The following is a 17,626-nucleotide window of genomic DNA, read 5'->3' as shown; positions in this document are numbered from 1 at the left end:
TAATGGAGCTTCCCAAGCACCCATTTGAGGTAGGTAAATGTTACGTCCATTTTACAGATGGAGAAACAGAGGTAGAAAAATCTTGTGACCTATTCAAGGCCACACAGTGAGTCAGTATTACAGCCAAGATTAGAATAGAGGAGTTCTTGGTTTCTGGCCCCATTACACTCAAATGCCACTAGACCACAGAGCTCTCTTCATGATGGTTAAAAAGGGGCCATGTTAGGCAGCAAACATAAGTGAATCTGTTGAGTGCTGTGAAGAACTAGATCCTACTGCTAAGAGAAAGAAAGCCTCCTGCCAGAGGATGCTGCCTGGATGCTGCCAGCAGCTCTGAGTGGCAGAGGCATGCATCCTCCAACACTGAGTTTAAAGCACTGAAAAGGTGCTCCACACCAGCAATGACACACAAGGAGTCTGTGGTTTGCAGCAGAGGGAACTGCTGGAAACTGATCAGGACGTCTAATCACCAGAATTAGATGCAGTAGATATTCATACATTGTCTACATCCCAGGGAAACAAATGTTTATTTAGCACATGTTAAATCAATCGCCCAGAAGTTTAACGGAGTGTGATTCAAGCACCTTACAGTTCTGCAGACTATGCTGGGGTGAGAAGCCTGGAATTTCCCATTTTTTGGAAATGATTTTTCCATCATCATCAAATAATTCAGATTGCTCCTGGTTTGTTTGTCTAGTGTTTTTTCTCCCTCGTTGATTTCTCCTGGGACCAACATCAGGGTAGCTATTGTGTGATTACTGAGTAAGGACAGAAAGCTGGGCCTGTGTGGACAGTCCCCTAGGGAACAAAGGTCCTGATAAGTTACTTGTATCCTGGGTGCATGCTGGCATTGGAGGAGGTAAATGAGATGGACAAACGAGCCGTTACTTACACACACTGGCAAAGATTTTCAAAAGAGAGTAATGATTTTGGATGCCCAGCTTGAGATGCCTTAAAGGGGCTAGGCTTTCAGGAAGGGCTGAGAACTGGCCCTCTGGATATTGGGCTCCTTTCAGGGCTCTCAAGCATTTAAAATCGCTAGTCACTTTTGAAAATAATTTTCTTTCCATCTTACATGGAGTCACAGGAGCATTTGTGACACACCCTGGGATTTCTTACTACACCGAGGGTCTCACAAACCACTTCATCTTTGGCTGAAGTTAACAGTAACTTGGTGCTGTGTCCCATCAGCTCTCATGACTTAATCAGTGCTGTGGTGGGCAGCATTTGGATGGGAAACTTTCAGAGAACACGGCACTTGATGAAGGAGGGGATAGTGATTCAGTAGATGTGCTCTGAGTCAGTCCTGAACCCGTAGCCCTATATAGCACTTTGGTGTCTTTCAGATCAGGCGTAAAACCTAGAACCTGGTGACTTGTGGTTATTAAAGCTCCTGTGACACTTTTCATAAGAGAGGGTTCCTTGCTTTGCAGTCAGTTGGTTTTGTTCTTCACCTCCTTTCCAAAGTTGGTGTGTAACATTGCTGTGTGCCGTCAAACAGTTGCCACATTTCAGTGGTAAGTGAATGGGTCCCTCAGTGCAGCTTGTAGAAATGCTTTGGGATCCTCCAGGGTAACGGGCAATGTGAACATGAGAAACTCTTGCTCCAGACTATCAAAGCAGATTTAGCATTTGAGTTACTTGATTTTGATGAAGAGAAGGTAATAAACACAGGACACTGAACTCCTTGGCTTTCTGCATGGAGCGAAGGGCTTTTGGGAGATTGATGCTGGTACTTGTAGTCACTGTTTAATACAGATGTACAGGGAGAAGCAATCTAGTGTGTTCCTGCCTCATCTCCAAATTTGCTCTTTATGGAAGTATTAGCCTCCAACCAGCTCTACTGAATTGACTGAAGTTCTAAATTCAATCAATCAGTCAGTCAGTCAGTCATGTATGTGCAGTTTTAGCGTGCTGTAGATTCAGACTTCTTGATGGTGGAAATCTAGCTCTCCCCATCCCTATTAAATTTCTCTAACTACATTATCGGCTGAATTTCCTCTGATCTAAGGAGCTTGGCAGCAACTCTGAAATAATAATATTAACTTGGAAATTGCTTCTTCAGCCTTCTAGGGCTTCTAATTTCATAAAGGGCTTTTTCTGGGAGATTTGGATGTAAAAGGGGATCTGCTTTCCCAGTGTTAGAGAGAGACCAAAATATCCTGCCTTGGGTGTATTGAAAACAAAAGCAGCCAAACACCTGTCCAGCAGTTTTGCTCTGATCCTGCTGATTTGAATCAGGTTTATTAATGTATGTTTTTCATATCCACGTTTTTCAGTGAAGGCAAACAACCAAATAGCATTTCTTCAAAGGAATGTAAATTCTTTAAGGAAGTATCTGGAGTTCCCAGCAGTACATAGCTGCAAACCACAGACGCCTATGGCTGAAGGCTCTGTTCTGCTTTTAATTTGGGGATAGCAGAGGAATTCTTTTGAAGGGATTGGGTTCACTTGTGCTAAGCCTGTCAGGCTGGATTGTGTGTTACTGTACAGCAACGTGTTTGCTTTGACTGCCAGCAAAGCTTTTCTTTCCCCCATATGAGTGTTCCCCCATCAAATCTGATGATGCGGCATGATTATTTAATTAGGATTTTCCAAAAGCCATTTCATTAGCCTTCCTAGCACTACAGGAGTCTAGTGATCTTTCCCTCTGATCCTCTGTCACCTGCCCACCACCCCCTTCAACTCCGTCTCAGTAGCAGTAGCCATTCAGAAATCCAATTAAACTGGACAAGTGCTATTTATATGGGGCAAAATCTGAAATAGAAGTTAGCCTGGGAAAGGACTGTGGCCTAAACACAGAGTTGCATTGGTTTAATAAAAAGCATGGCTTTAAACTGAATTAGTGCAGCTTTGGTGTAGACACTCTCATATCAGTTTAAATCTGGTTTATATTGGTTTAGCCTGCACTTGTAAATTTTCAGGTGCAGGCTAAGCTGCTAACCAATATAAATTTAAGACCATATAAGTGTGTCCACAAAGAGGTTTGCACCAGATTAACTAAATGATTTTCTGATCGCACCTTTAAAGCCTGGCCTACACCTAAAATGTAGGTCAGCCTAACTGTGTCACACCTGGCTGTGAAGTTTTCATTCACACTCTGAGCTCCATTGTTAGGTCGACCTAACCCCCGATGTAGATGCAGGATTCCATCCACCTAGCTACCTTCTCCCAGAGAGGTAGATGAACTACATCGACGGGGAAAAAAACCTGTTGGTGTAGGAAGCATCTACACTATGGTGCTACAGCAGAACCGGTGCAGAACTGTAGCTGTGATCCTGTAGCATCCACAGAGATCCCCTAAGAGAAACCAGTGCAATTTCTTTGTGCAGGCAAAGCCCTAATGGGCCCTGATCCCGCAGACTCTTAACACGTGTGAACATCTCATGTGACTCCAGTGGGACTACTTGCATGAGTAAAGTTAAGCACGTGCAGAAGAGATCGCAAGACAGCCGCCTAAATAAGGAGCGCAGGTTTTAGGCTCTGGGAATGCACACTGCTGGCTGCTGTGAATAAACACAGGGAAATTGCACGTGAGATCTTGGGGATTGCTGAAATTAAAAGGAAATCATAGCCACTGGACTTCTTATAAACACTTTCCCTTCCCTCTGCGGATCTGATTGAATTACATAGTCAGACCTTTCCCCCGGCTGGTCTAGATGGAGTAACAGTTGAGTGATATTTTTCCCCGTCCCTTCCAAGCAGTGATAATTGGATGTTTAGAAAGCTCTGACTTCAGCCATTGCATTGTAATTAGTTGGGTGACTAGTGGCTTCATAGGACTCCTCCAGTGTGTGTTACGGCAGGGGAAGTGTAAACCTAGCTCAGGTTTGCTGCTGTGAACTACTTTGGCTGGGCAGTTTGAAATCACATCTGGAAAAGGCCATCCAATCAGAGTCGTGTTTTTCATGTTTCTATTGCGGTCATTGAGATTTTCTGCAGGGCAAATGTAAACCAGTTAAAGCTGAAGGGAAGGTCTAGGGCAGCATGCCCTGTCTTCAGACCACCACCGGAGCACAGTCCACATGCCCTAGCTAGGGCCCTGGCCTCTGTTTTATGATCTGCTTTTATGGGTTTAAAAAATGGTGACACCAAAGATAAAGAATACCTCAGACACTGTATTTCACACGTGCCCTTGGTCTCTGTAAATAGGCTGCTCCCCTGCAGTCACAAGATCTAAAATACATGGCCAGATGCGTGCTCTGCTGTTTGCATTAATAACTAAACCCACTTCCAAGCTGATAAAACAGAGGAGTGCCTTTGAACAGGGACAAGCCGGAAGGGTGTCACTTTTGGGTTCTAAACTGTGACTCAGCACCCTCTGGGTGTGCGGGGGGGTATACCGCCACGCCCTGGGGGAGAGGACCCAATTTGACTGTAAAATGAGGGAACATGAAGATGTTCACGGCCAGCATAAATTATCCCCGTTGCTTCTGGCCCAATTTGAAACCTTTGGTGCATGAAGTGCTGGCTGCTGGAATGTGAGGGCAGAAAAGCCAGGGCCACCAGCCGTTTGGGTCCCCCGTAAGCCAGTGCGGGGAAAATCTATTTGTTTCCTCGCTCTGAGAGAGATGGCAAGCAGATAAATAACCCCCAGGAATTACAGCGCCTCCATGCGGCCAGGCAAGCGTCCAACTTGTGCAGGGCTGTGGCTCTGATGGCTGCCTGGGCCGTGTAGACAGGAACAGCCCTCGCTTTTACTCTTTATGACAAAAGCCAGGACACTCAGGGAGCGCTACGGGATGGCAGCTGCCTCAGCCCAGGAGTCCCTGGTGCAGATGTGCCAGCTCTCTCAGCTCAGTTCTCTCGAAGTACGGAGCTAGGTGTGGTGGGTGGAGATGTCGTGGATTAAAGTCTAGCTCCATGCGAGTCCCTGGTAGCTTTGCCATTGACTGCAGGGTGTGTCGGTGTCACCCCTTCGTGGCAAAGTCCAGCCATGCGTGCAGGACTCCAGCACGCCCTGGAAACTTCCTCCCCTTTAACAAGCCGAGAGTCACGGCCACGCGTGGCTCAGCGCTGCAGGGGGGGACGGGAGAGCTGGACTCTGCAGCAGCTGAGACAGACCCTCTGGGCCCAGGCCGGCTGGGTAACCGAGGACACTGTTTCTCAACCACCGGTCCCTGAGCTTCCCCCTCCCACAGCGCAGGCAGCCGGGCCCTGGTGTCAGAAAGGTGGAGAAACCCTGGCCGCGGGCAGGTGCCTCTGCTTCTCTGTGCCTCAGTTTCTCCGCCCGTAAAACGGGGGTAATGCTACTTCCCCCCCCCCCCGGGGTGGTGTGAGGCTTCATGCAGGCTGTGCTGTGCTGTGCGCTGGGAGCCCCTCGGGGGCCCCCTCACCCGCTCCCCAGCCCGGGCGCAGACACACTCCGCGGAGGGAGGCCGCCTAGTTCAGGGCGGGCGGGCTCGGACCCCCCCCCCGGGCTGTTCCAGGCCTGGCGGCCGGGGGCTGCTGGAGGGAAACAGGCACGTGGCTGCCCGGGGCAGAGCGCGGGACGCGGCGTGGGGCACAAGCGCCGCCCCGGCCCTCTGCGGACAGGCGAGGCGAGGCGGGGTGGGACGGGCCGGGCCGGGGGGTGGGACCGCCGGGGGCCCCGCCCGCTCCAATCCCCGCGGCCGGGGGCGGGCCCTGGAGCCCGGCCGGGACTGGAGCCGGGGCCGGGAGCGGGGCCAGTGCTGCCGGGCCGGGGCGGGAGCGGGCAGCGGGCGGGCGATGGTGGGGACGCTGGCGCTGTCCGAGGGGCCCGAGCCGCTGGACAGGAAGCGGCGCGGCGAGCGGGTGCTGGACAGTCCCGACTCCGGCCTGCCGCCCAGCCCCAGCCACTGGCTGCCGGCCGCCGGCCCCGAGCGCGCTGCGCCCCCCGGGCTGCCCGAGCCGGACGCCGCGGGCCAGGCGCCGCCGGTGAGTCGGGCACGTATCGGGCGGCGTGTCGCTGCGGGGTCCGGGGGCAGCCGGGGGGCGGCGTGTCGGTGCACGCAGGGGTGGTGCGGGGGGCGCCGGGGCGAGGCTGCGAAGGTTTCCACGGCGTGCTCCTGCGTGTCGGGCTGCAGCTCCCGGGTGACCCCGAGCCGGGACCCGGGCAGCACGAACAGCGGCCGGCTGCCGGGGTCCCGGCGCACCGCAGCCGCTCTCCCCCCCTCGCTCTGCAAAGACGCGGCTCTTGCCGGCCGCGCGATGCGATTCTTTGGCGCTCGAGCCAGGCACGCGCCGAGTCACCGACCCTCCCGCCTGCCTTGTCTGGGCAGAGATGCCCTCGGCCGGTTCTGCCCCAGCCCCTCGGGCTGGAGGTGCAGCAGCTGCTGGGAAGCTTCTTCCCTTTGGTGACCCCCAGCTCCTCTGGTGGGACTGCCCCGCGCCCCGCAGCTCCTTGGTGCGATGGCTCCTGAAGCCAGAGGCCAGGCCAGGCCAGGCTGTTCAGGTGCTGCCTTTGAGAGCCTGCCCTGAATCAGCTGTAAAGAGGCTGGGTTGCCCAGCTGGCTGCAGCCTGGTTTTATTTAGCTTTGGGTCTGCACTCCGCACCTGAAGGCATTCATCCAAAGCCCTGTGCCTACATTTAAAAGCCCATTGCATCAGAGTTACGGGCAGGCCCGGCACAGACGTTCACCTGGAAGAATGCACCTAGACAAGAGACAGGTTGAAAACGGACCTCCCCTCCCCTTCACACCAGAAGTGCTGCTGCTTTCCTGTTTGATTTATCTGCACAGGGACCGTGCCCACAAGGTGCCTAGCACACTCTTGGCATGATGGAAGTACAGACCCCAGTAGCAGTGGCTGAACTGTAGAATCATGGATCTGAGTTATACATTAACAACACCTCCCGGCTTCCTGCCTGGGGCAGGAATTCCACAGGGCCCATCACTCTTGCAACACATAGAGTTTGTCTGGAGTCGGTTCCCACCAGGCCTTTTTAAAGGTCTCTCACACACTTGGGTCTTGGAGGAGTGAAAGCTGCAGACTGGCATCAGCAGGACAGTGCCCTTGGAATACCAGCCTGGGCTCTGGGGGGCTGGGGTGGGGTGGGGTGAACTTTCCAATTCTGGGGTCTGATTTTTTTTTTCCAAAGGTGCTGAGCACCTGCAGTGCTCATTGATTTCAGCTGGAATTTGGGGCACTCGGTGCCTCTGAAAATCAGGCCCTTTATTGTAAATAACAGACACCTCACTGGCTCACAGAGATGTTTGTGTTAAGATAATGCAGGGTGGAGAACAGCTCAGAAATGCTATAGCTCAAACAAGATTCTTGTAACGTCCAGAGATCTTAAAGGATTGGTCCTTAAATACAGCCACACCAGTGGCCTGCTCCGAGGTGTTGGGCCATTCTCCTTCCCAGCTGAGGCACCTTGGCAGAAGGGAAAGCTCTTCACGGTTCATTTGCTTCTGTAAGGGAGGAGACACAGGACTTCTCCATTCCTGGAGACACCCCAAGCTAGAAAGAATTCCTTCTTTCCTGCAGCCCGCGTACATACTAGACACAGCTGAGCTTGGGAAACAGGAAGCTGGGAGGGCCGTTCTGAAGTTCATGCAACTTAATAACTCGTTACGGTTTCTTTTGCAATGTATGTACAGAAGTGACTGAGGAAGCCAGTGCTGAGAGGTTTCATGCACACTTTGCAAAATATTAATGATAGAAAAACAAACATAAATCCACAAAGCAGATGGAGTTTCCGTTCCATGTCGCACGACACCGTACTACCTACGGAGCTCGTAGCCCTGACTTCAACCCCCTGTGGCAGGGAAGGACCCTCTGCATAAATGCCCCAAAAGAACCAGGCACACCTCTAGTGTAAATCCGCAGGTCTCCATGGACGTCAATGGAGCTGTCAGTCATTTACAGATGATTCTCTTTTGGGTAATGTTAACCTCATCTCTGACAGAGGTGGTGACTAAATAAACATCCCCTCTTGGGATTGTACCAAATTGCTATGTTAAAGGGACTCTCTTTGTGCTTTTGCAGAATGCCGTATTCTCCCCCAACCCTCTTATCTCCAGCTGCCCTGCAAGATTATGCCCTTTATCCTTCGGCGAAGGAGTTGAGTTTGACCCTCTACCGCCAAAAGAAATAAGGTAAATACAGTATTACAATCGGTTAGTGTTTAAACTTCCCCTTCCCGGGAGTGTAGGAAGCAGTAAAGATTTAACAGAGGTAATGTGCAAAGGAGCAATGGGATTTATCAATTTGTGTCTTAGATTCAAGCACACTTAGTTGTAGGACTGCATAGTTCCACCTGGCCAGTACATTCCTCCACTTATGCCTTCACCCAGCCCTTTGTAAAGGAGTGTTCTGTCTCCATTAGCCACATAGCAGAACGGTTTTCAAGAGAAGGCTTCCCTTATCTTTTTATTATGCTTCTTAGTTCACAGTACAGCTGCTAAATCTTTGGTTCTGTTTAATCACTTGAAAGGTAATCGCGAGCAAAGATCTTCAAAGGCAGTAGCTTTCTAAAGGTTGTTTTAGTAGGGGAAAGGAATTCCACTTTCCCTTAAGCTGATGGTTTTATAGCTGAAGGTTCTATCTTATCAACAAGAGGTGATCCTGTGAACGGGAGGGAAAAGCTAATATTTAGAGATGAGGAATTTTTTTAACACACTGCCTCAGTTCATAGCATGTGAATTATTCCTTTGACCTTAATTTTGCAGTAAAAAGGAAGAGAGCTCCCCTTTCTGTAGCAGTGCAGGCATAGGTAGAATAATCATGTAGATCGAAGAGCACACTGATAGATAGGAGGGGGAAAATATGTTCACTAGTGTTGACAAAGGACCCAGTCCTGGGGTACACTTAGTTCCATCCAGGATCAGGCCCCAAGATGCTAGGATGTGAAGCAGAGAGAGAACCTTTTTCGGGGCACACAGGCTTCCAATCCCGTCTCGTGTTACAAAGCCAGACATTCTTCATATTCATTTTCATGTCAGAAACGCTCAATACGTTAATTGTATTATTTTCTGTCAGTCGAGTCCGTGGGGGTTTTTCTTATGGAAACAAATGGGTGTAATTGTATTTGCCTTGGCTGATGACCCCAAGGCAAGCGTGGTAGGATGGGGAAGAAGGAAGAACTCCCACAGGACTCTTGATGGATAAGAATACAGGGAAAAAACATCTGCTTCCATGGGTCGACAATTATGAAAATCAGGCCTCTTATTCAGGGAGTCCAAATATGGATCTAGGTGCCTGGCTTTAGGCACCAGTGTTTGAAAATGATTGTCTAGGCCCTACAAGGTTATGCCATGCATGCTACAAGCAAAACGTGCTGTTCTTCTTCCTCTAAGTGGAAAGACAGATATCAGTGGACAGATATACATTTTAAACAAACAGCCTTTGGACTAGGAATCCTAGTGTTTATACAGCACTTTTCATCCATGGATCTCAAAGCACTGGACGAAGGAGATCAGGGTTGTTAGCACCATTTTACAGATGAGGAAACTGAGGCACAGAGAGAGGAAGTGACTAGCTTGAGATCATATTGCAGATCAGTGGCAGAGCTGGGAGTGGAACCCATGGAGTCCTAGTCCAGTGCCCTAGCCAGGAGACCACCCTGCCTCCCATATTGTCTTTGTCTAGCTACATCTCCCAGTGAGCGCTGTGGGAGCAAAGTGAGTTTTACACTAGCATCTCTCTTGTGTGTTTCAGGTACACCTCCTCAGTTAAGTATGACTCGGAGAAGCACTTCATTGATGACGTCTACATGCCAGTGGGGTTAGGCATTTCCTCTTGCAGCCAAACGGTTGTCTGCATCCCTGATTGCACGTGGCGCAGTTACAAAGCCGAGGTCCGCTTTGAGCCTCGGAACAAGCCCCTGCGTTTCACCAGCACCACCATCATCTACCCAAAGCACACCAAAACTGTGTACACCACCACTCTGGATTACAACTGCAGGAAGTCCATGCGACGATTCTTGGCCAGCATAGAGCTGGAGTCTGCAGAATACCCTGGGAATGATTATCTCCTGGATGGCTGCTGACTGACATTTGTTTCTCTTGCTATGATCCATTTTAGTCCCTTTCTACTGTACTAACTCTCCACTAGCTAAAGTGGGTACAAAAACCTAATTGCCCAGTCACTCTAAGGGAACCTTACCTCTCGCTACCTCTGTCCCAGCTCATAAATTCAGCTTTAAGCATCAAAATGGCTTGCACTTAATTTTCTATGGGACTTTAGCTTTTCACAGTGTCAGTTTATCCTTCTTTAGAGCTGCCGATTCCCTCCCCTGCTCCCACGTTGCAGTAATCATATGAAAATAAGGGAAATGTTTCCAAAGAGAAAGTGAATCGCTCTTTCACAGATAAGGGAGAGTCTGGGACAGTGGAAAAATGTACTTGACTCTTCTTGCTGCTGTGTAAAATCAATGACAATTCATTTGCTGCAGAAAATCTAGCAGATAATTCTTGTATACACCCGTAAACAGAGAGCCATAATTAATTTCAGCTTTGGTCAGAGGACCCTGTATTTCCTGTTAAAGCAGAAGGTGCTGACATCCTTTGGCATAGGCTAACTGATGAGAAATCCAGAATTTTATACTTAAGCCGATTTTAAAAATGTGTTTTAATTGCCTGCATGCCTGTTTTTAAAGATGTTCCTTTAAAAGGGGAAAGGGAGTTAAATTGCTATGGGGTAGCTATAGACAACTGGCATAAAAGGAACTGGGTTATCTTTCTTACAGAAGATTTTGTGTACTTCTCAGTTAGTTAACCCAGCCTCAGAATTGTGCAACTGTCTACTTCTCAGTGCAGCAGATATTAGAATTTGCAGGCACTGTACTGCAACTTGTAGTGAAGATTATTATGCAGAAAATGATATCTGAAGGGTGATGAATTTTGGAAAGTCAAATGTAGACGTCACGGTGATTTCAAACTGCTAGTGGCTGGTCTGTGCAGGTGCTGGCACTGTTCTTAGCTCAAGTGGACCTGCAACAATGGGAGAAGATCAGAAAATCCAGAGTGTAGACGGTCATAGAGTGGAGGTAGAGACCTGGCAAACCATGCAAAGCCAGTTGTCAGCAGCATCACCTTGGGGTATGTGGGAGTGACTTGTCTAGATCACGACAAAGGGAATGCAAAACTGTCAACTGACTAGATTCACAGCTGTGCGTGTGCTTTCCCTGTTGGACGTCACAAAGGTCATTATTCTATCTAAGCCTTCAATCTGATGGTATTGATGATTTCAGTGGGGCATGGAAGGGTTTCCATACCAGCAGCTTTCTGAGCAACCCTGCAGTAACAGATCAGAGTGCATTTCAGCGAGAAAGGGCTGGGGGGCAGGAGAGGTGTGATGAGAAGCATCACTGCTGATATTCTTAACCTGTACCTTGACACTGTCTTTGTCATGCTTTCAAACACTTTGACCAAACAGAATGCGTGGCGTTCTAAACCTACAAAATTGTTTCTTTGTTGAAAGAGAGGAAAGCAGCATAGAAAGTGTGCACTTTTGAACATGTGGCTTATATTCTTTGTTGGTGTAGTACCATCCTTGTGGATGCTCCATGGAACCCGGATCATGTCTTTTTTTGTGTACCCCCAAACTCCCATGGGACAAAATTCACCCCTCCGTAGCACCAGCCCAAGATCTACTCTCAAAATGAGACTTGTGTAGGACATAGGGACAAGGGCAAATGTCATCAATGGAGAGCAAGGAATGCAGAATGTGTGTTGGCCGGAGAGGATTACTGGGACTGCAGGAAGCTAGATCCTGCAGGTGTTACAAATGACGTGTGCAGAGGAATATTGTGCAGTGTGGTACTAGTGCAAGCTGAAATGATCCAAGATACTGAAAGTGCAACGGAAGAGAGGATTTGTTAGGTTTTTTACTTATTTATTCACCTGAATCAGTAGTTTCTTTAATCTTTGTTACCTGCCCACAAACCCAGATGGACTAAAACATTTCCAAGGGAGGCTTGGAATGCAGAGTTCAAATAGCCTTCCCATAAGAGACTATGGGTATGGGAATTCTGAGCTGACCTCTAACTTTCGTAGCCCCACTGAAGCTATTGAGACTGCATGGGCTGTGAATCAGGGCCCTAACTACCAACGTGAGTAGCATAGCCTAGTACTAAATACATTGAATCGTCTGTACTGTTTACATTCCCCTTAAGACCATTCCTTAAGTGTTTGCCCAAAGTGCACTTATAACAGGGCATAAGCCAACCTCTGTGTGTAGGGGTTTCAGGACAAAACTTCCATTATTGCTAGCTTGTACCTTCCTCTTGCTACTGTAGGAGACAGGATACTGGACTAGAATGGATACCTGGTTTACTCCAATATCACTGTTCCTCTGAGTTAATTAGAAGATTTTGGAGAGAAGTTTTATTTTAAAATTGTAACTATTATCTGTTCCTAGTTAAATTAGAAATAACTGTTACAATATGGTTTAGGATACAACATATGCTTTAAAAACACAGATTTATTGATGTTCCTCTTTAAAAAAAAATGGTAACTGATGGAAGATGCTTTTTAAAAAATTATTCAGGTTACTACATTGCAACACCCTGGTTATTTCATTATGCAGGATCCAATATGTTCTGTTGTCTATGACGTGATTTCCCCCTCCCAAGTTTCAATTTGCTTTTTCTCATTTAGCTAGTAATAAATTATATGAAAACCATAATTTTAGGGAAGTCTCTTTAATTTAAGCCTTATTGGTTATTGATTGGTCTTGAATGCAAACTAGAGTCACAAATGGCTGGCTTATCTCTACTGCACTAACTCTGGCTGGCGGGGTGTTATTACTGAAACTAGTGGGTGAGTACTTTATGGAAGTGTTAAGTATCGTTTATTACATTATTTACTTAGAACTAAAGAAGTAATATATTCAGCTGAGCTTAGATCCTCCGTTTCTTTTATCAGAATTTATTGTTGCTAAATTCTGTAATAAGCCATATCAAGTATAAAATTGCCTATAAAAATGTAATATAAATGCTATGGCTTCACCAGTTTAGTAAGACACTTGAAAATATGCTTTTAAGACAATTGAAAATCCTCTCCATGCCATGTATTTGAGTCTCACATCTGGTACCATTTTATTCCTAAAGAGCTCGTTCTGGTTCCTGATATGTACTTTGGCACATACTGCAAACAAAGCAATTGTTTTCAAATGAACTGAGTATTTAAACAGACAAAACTCTCTTTTGATTGTGGATTTAAAAAAAAGGGGGGGAGAGGGGGAGGACAGGTCATGTGCTCAGATGCCACAGTGATGGGCATGGTATAAAAAAGTGACTAAATTTACTATATATTGAATTCTAAAAACTTTTGTGATTCTGACAAGCTGTTCTTGTCAGAGAAATATAACTTATGTGTCTGGATGCCAAATGTCTTGTTAAATGCTTCTGAATTTCCGGGCTTGTGAATTTTATTTTTAATATCAGTAGAAGGGGTAGGAATTGATGCAAGACAGTACCAATTCTTTAATTCATAATAGGGTTTTTTGTTTACTTTTTTCACTGCTCATTTGCCTACCCTTTTGCAAAAGCTCTTGGTTTTCAATTAATGATTTTGTTAATCTAGTGAGTCTTGAATCCAGTTAGAATATATTTATAAAGAAGCACCCTGCCCCTGCAAAAATTCCTGTGACAGTACGCAGCCAATGAAAGGCAATGAGATTAGGGCATCATTCAGTGATAAAATATTAAAGAAAATAGAGGAGTCCTATACATTTGACACAATAGTTGTTAGAAAAGACCAAGGCGTTCAAACAGAGTTTAAGAAATATTTTAAGAACGTATTTCTGAGCAGGTAAAGAGAAATTCGGAGAACTTCTTGTATCTATTTTCCACAACATCTCCTTTTGTCTGCCCTTGGCTATTTTTTTTAATATTCTAATATTGTAAAAGTATTCTGATGGAGTCTATGAAAGCATTACTGTGTGTGATGAAAAGCAAGGTGGAGATGGAGGGAGCCTATTAAATGAAAGCCTAATGATGTTTGTTTTAGTTCATCTTGGCCACCAATGCAGATGACACCCAGAGGCACATTGCTGCAGCAGTCATGCTACTGACAAGGACAAGCCTGTCATTTCAGAAAAGGACACTTTCAATTTAGTACACTTTGTTTCTGATCTAAATCTTTGACTGCAGGGAGCAATACAATAATGTATTTTGTAACAGAATAAAGTAGTATGGACTAGCAGTTAGAGAGCAAGCCAGGAGTTGAGACATGGATGTTAGTCCTGATTCTGCAGTGTATGTGACGTTAGGCAAGCCTATGTGCATGTAGCTTACCCTAGTTTCTATGCATGGTATCAAATCACTTAGCTATTTACTGCCACAATTTCCCCATCTGCAACGTGGGCTGATATCTGCCTACTTCACAGGGGTACTGTGAGACTTAATGCATTCATGTTTGAAAAACACCAAGCTACTCCACTAGGACATTACTATTTATGAACAACATATAAATAGTAAGATGGTAGTTGAGGTCAGAGTAGTATGATGTAGAGCATCTTTAATAAAACCATCAAGATAACTGTTTTATTGTCCACTTTCCATGTAGAGTTTTATAAAAGGCCAGACTTGTATATGGAGAAGTAAGAATACCCTGTCAGTATGGGGAATCAATCCCACTAACTGAATGTTGCCTTGACCAAAGGTATGTACAAAGTGTCCAAGTAACAGTCTTGTTGCCATTACTGTTTTAAATACCGATATAAAATAGAGAACAATTCTGATTACACAACTTCCTGAGAAACATTTGGTAATGCTGCTGGTTGCAGTTCAGACACTTTGGTAGCTAGCTCAGCATTCAGGACCGCTTCATCTCTGTTTCCCTGAAAATAAGGACTGGAGCCATCTTCCTTACATATTGTCTGACCACTATTTGTGTATAGATCTTTGTTCTGAAGTAACGGGAAATGCTTGAGAGTCAGACATGGCTCTGTGGGTAACTGTTGCTGGACATATAACCCATAGCGTTTCCTTCTCTTCAGTTTATAGATACGCAGCCTCTCTTCCTCAGCAGCAGGATCTTCAAGAATCCCATCCCACCGAAGGCTTTCATTGATCTGATCAGAAAGATCCTGGTCTGTTTGGATAGAGCCTGAAATAGCGGAAGCTGATGATAAAAGCTTATTTCTTTCTGCATCAATGTGAATCCCCTTTGCAGCATCTTGTGCTGGGCCAGGATCTTTCCCGAGGCTTAGTATTTCAAGTAACTGAGCAGAGAGGTTCTGATACTTCCTGCTTTTGCTGTGATGTTTATCTGTTGCAATGATATATAATATTAGCAGAGAGCTTATACAGCATCACTGTGACTTCTGGCTTTATTGTTCATATGGTAATGAGAAAGATACAGATAAAAACTCACTAAACATTGCACAGACTTGCTGTCAGGAAACCAGATTTATAAACAAAATTTCACTCACATAAAAGCTCTTATTGTTGAGGGAAAATATGTATTTAGCTGAGTGACTGACATTACAGAACAGCAGTGCTCATGTAAAATGTATTTATGCAGAACTTTTAACATATTCATAACACTTTAATACCAGCATCATATCCCTTGGACTAGAATGACTTAAAAAAAAAAAGTTGTTGTGTGTACTTTAATATTGGGTTTTTTCCACTGTGAATGTTAAATATTTGAGGGGAAAATGAAGTTAAAAGAATGGCAGAAACTGAAATGAGAAATTTTGTCCATTGTTTGAACACCAGCTCAAGCTTTCAATGCTATGCCAGCCCTCTGCCAAGAAGTTGACAGTCCTAAACTAGAGAAAGTTTTCATGATTTCCTCCCTCAAAAAATCAGATTGGGATTTTGTTACCTGCTATGACAAGCATTAATTTCAGTTTTAATTTGTGTCCCCAGTTAAATAGCTACTAAACAGATACCACTGACAAAAATGTCTCTTTAAATAGATGCTGGAGCTATTTTTTTGAAGTCTTTCTCTATTTAGGCCTCAGCTTCCACCAATGTTTGTCCTAACTATTTTTTGTCTTTGCAATAAATTAGTCCTCCTCTTTCCTAAAGTTTAAGCTTCACAAAATATTCAGATTCTGTTAAAATCCCTGCTGTTTGAATGGTGTCAGTAATGTGATTTTAATAGTAAGATGTCTATTCACTTTAACAGGCATTGCACAGCTATGCTGAACTCAGTAGTTGTTTCTTTACATGATAGAAAAAATATCTCCCCCATTAAGAAGTTTTTAAATTAACCCTCAGTCTGTTGATGTACCACCAAGCCAGACAGTGTTCATTAGAGGTCAGATACATTTTGACTTGCATCAATGAAATGTTGAACGTTCAACCAACCGTAGTTGAGCTCTGTGAAAGAAAACCACAAAATATTTCCAGCTACCTCAAATCTTGCTGCAGTTTTGGGAAACCATCTACTCTCTGAAAGATGTCCTATGCCTCCTACTGTCCATATTAGGAAGCTACAAGCACGTCCAATAAATCATTTGTTTAAAAAAATAAAAGCAAGTGATATTCTCCCCCACTCCCCCCCCAAAGGTTCTAATGTTAGGTGGAGATTCTAAAATGCACAAGATCCCTTCTCCCCAGAAGCCCAGAATTATTTCCTGGGATCTACAGCAGCCAATTTTTTTTTATCACGACAGCTGCTTCCCAACCACTCCTTGCAGGCCTTGCACCCCTCCCCTGGGTGCTGTGCCCACTGGCACCTGTGCCAAAACACAGCATGGCTAACCTGTCTCCTCAGAAGCGGAGGGGCTGCTGCCATGCCTGCTGCTCCTGCTGTTACTGTCGTCCTGGTCTCCTTTTTTCTTCTTCTTCTTTGGCTTCCTCTTGCCTGCGGCCTGGGGTGGAGACAGGGAGGATGTAGGGGTCACGGACCCCTTAGCTGGCTGCTTGCTGCTGCCGGTGCCTCTCTCCTTGCCGGGCAGCAATTCCTGCGCCCCCCGGCATCCTGGGCTGTCCTGCATGGGGCACAGCCTGGCCCTCACGCTGAGCTGCTGCTGAGCCTGCAAAGGGGGGGTGGTGGGGGGAGACGTGGTGAAGGGCCTTTCAGTGCCTCTATCTTCGCAGCTGAGGGCCCACCAGACTGCCCCCAACCTAGTCCACCTCCTTCCACATCAGCCTCCCGCAAGCCTCCAGTCTGTCCCCCTGCATCCTACTCCCCAGAGTCCCCTTAGGGACCCAGACCCTGCCTCCTTAGAGCCCCCACCTACTCCCCCGAACCCCCTCAGAGTCTGTGCCCCCTACTCCCCAGAGCCCCCCCCGAGTCTCTGCTCCCTACTCCCCAGAGCCCCCCCCCCCCTGGATCCTACTCCCCAGCGATCTCTGTCTCCTCAGTCCCTGCCCCCCCCGTCCCTACTCCCCAGAGACCCCCCCCCCCACCAGAGAGCTCTGCCCCTCCAGGACTTGACCGCTGGACTTTCCTCCCCAGGGAGCCCCCCAGTACTCCCCGCCCTCTGGACTCTGCTCCCGGCTCGGCCCGGCCCTGTCCCACCCCCCCGAGCCGAGAGCTGCGAGCTGGTTCCGTGCAGCCCCCACGCGGGGCAGCAGGTCACCTGCCCCCGGAGCCGCCGCCGCCGCCTCTTTCCGGGGCCCGGCCCGCTCCGGACGCGTCTCCATGGCAGCGACTCAGCACCGACGCCCGCGCCCTCCGCGCATTAGCAAGAATAAATAGTCCGTGTGCGCGCCCGGCCTCGCGGGCGGGCGGGTCCGTCTCCAAGGCGACGGGCCAAC

At 47.1% G+C, this 17,626-nt stretch overlaps 2 protein-coding genes across 5 annotated transcripts; one reads left to right on the top strand and one right to left on the bottom strand.

The window, feature by feature from the left end:
• On the top strand, positions 1-10,782 carry RFLNB (refilin B). 3 transcript variants are annotated; one of them, XM_067565796.1, is made up of 4 exons: positions 1-29; positions 3,333-5,898; positions 7,951-8,060; positions 9,622-10,782. In XM_067565796.1, exons 2-4 carry the CDS (start codon positions 5,710-5,712, stop codon positions 9,950-9,952), a joined length of 630 nt encoding a protein of 209 aa, XP_067421897.1. In that variant the 5' UTR covers positions 1-29; positions 3,333-5,709; the 3' UTR covers positions 9,953-10,782. The 3 variants fall into 3 exon arrangements, with proteins under 3 accessions (XP_067421897.1, XP_067421898.1, XP_067421899.1); XM_067565797.1 differs by lacking the exon at positions 1-29 and having other exon boundaries at positions 3,305-5,898; XM_067565798.1 differs by lacking the exon at positions 1-29 and having other exon boundaries at positions 3,305-5,936; positions 7,986-8,060.
• Positions 10,783-12,893: 2,111 nt separating this feature from the next.
• Positions 12,894-17,613, bottom strand: LIAT1 (ligand of ATE1). Of its 2 annotated transcripts, none has more exons than XM_067565794.1 (3): positions 17,449-17,613; positions 16,626-16,899; positions 12,894-15,179 (listed from the first exon to the last, which is right to left on the bottom strand). In XM_067565794.1, exons 2-3 carry the CDS (start codon positions 16,858-16,860, stop codon positions 14,650-14,652), a joined length of 765 nt encoding a protein of 254 aa, XP_067421895.1. In that variant the 5' UTR covers positions 16,861-16,899; positions 17,449-17,613; the 3' UTR covers positions 12,894-14,649. The 2 variants fall into 2 exon arrangements, with proteins under 2 accessions (XP_067421895.1, XP_067421896.1); XM_067565795.1 differs by lacking the exon at positions 17,449-17,613 and adding an exon at positions 17,276-17,294.
• Between the last annotated feature and the right edge of the window lie 13 nt (positions 17,614-17,626).

Source organism: Emydura macquarii, unplaced genomic scaffold, assembly GCF_026122565.2.
Source record: "Emydura macquarii macquarii isolate MOO-44397 ecotype Brisbane River unplaced genomic scaffold, CSIRO-AGI_Emac_v2 contig_2699, whole genome shotgun sequence".
Taxonomy (NCBI): domain Eukaryota; kingdom Metazoa; phylum Chordata; order Testudines; family Chelidae; genus Emydura; species Emydura macquarii.
Note: the sequence above shows the minus strand (reverse complement) of the source record. Positions and strands in the feature narration are given on the sequence as shown.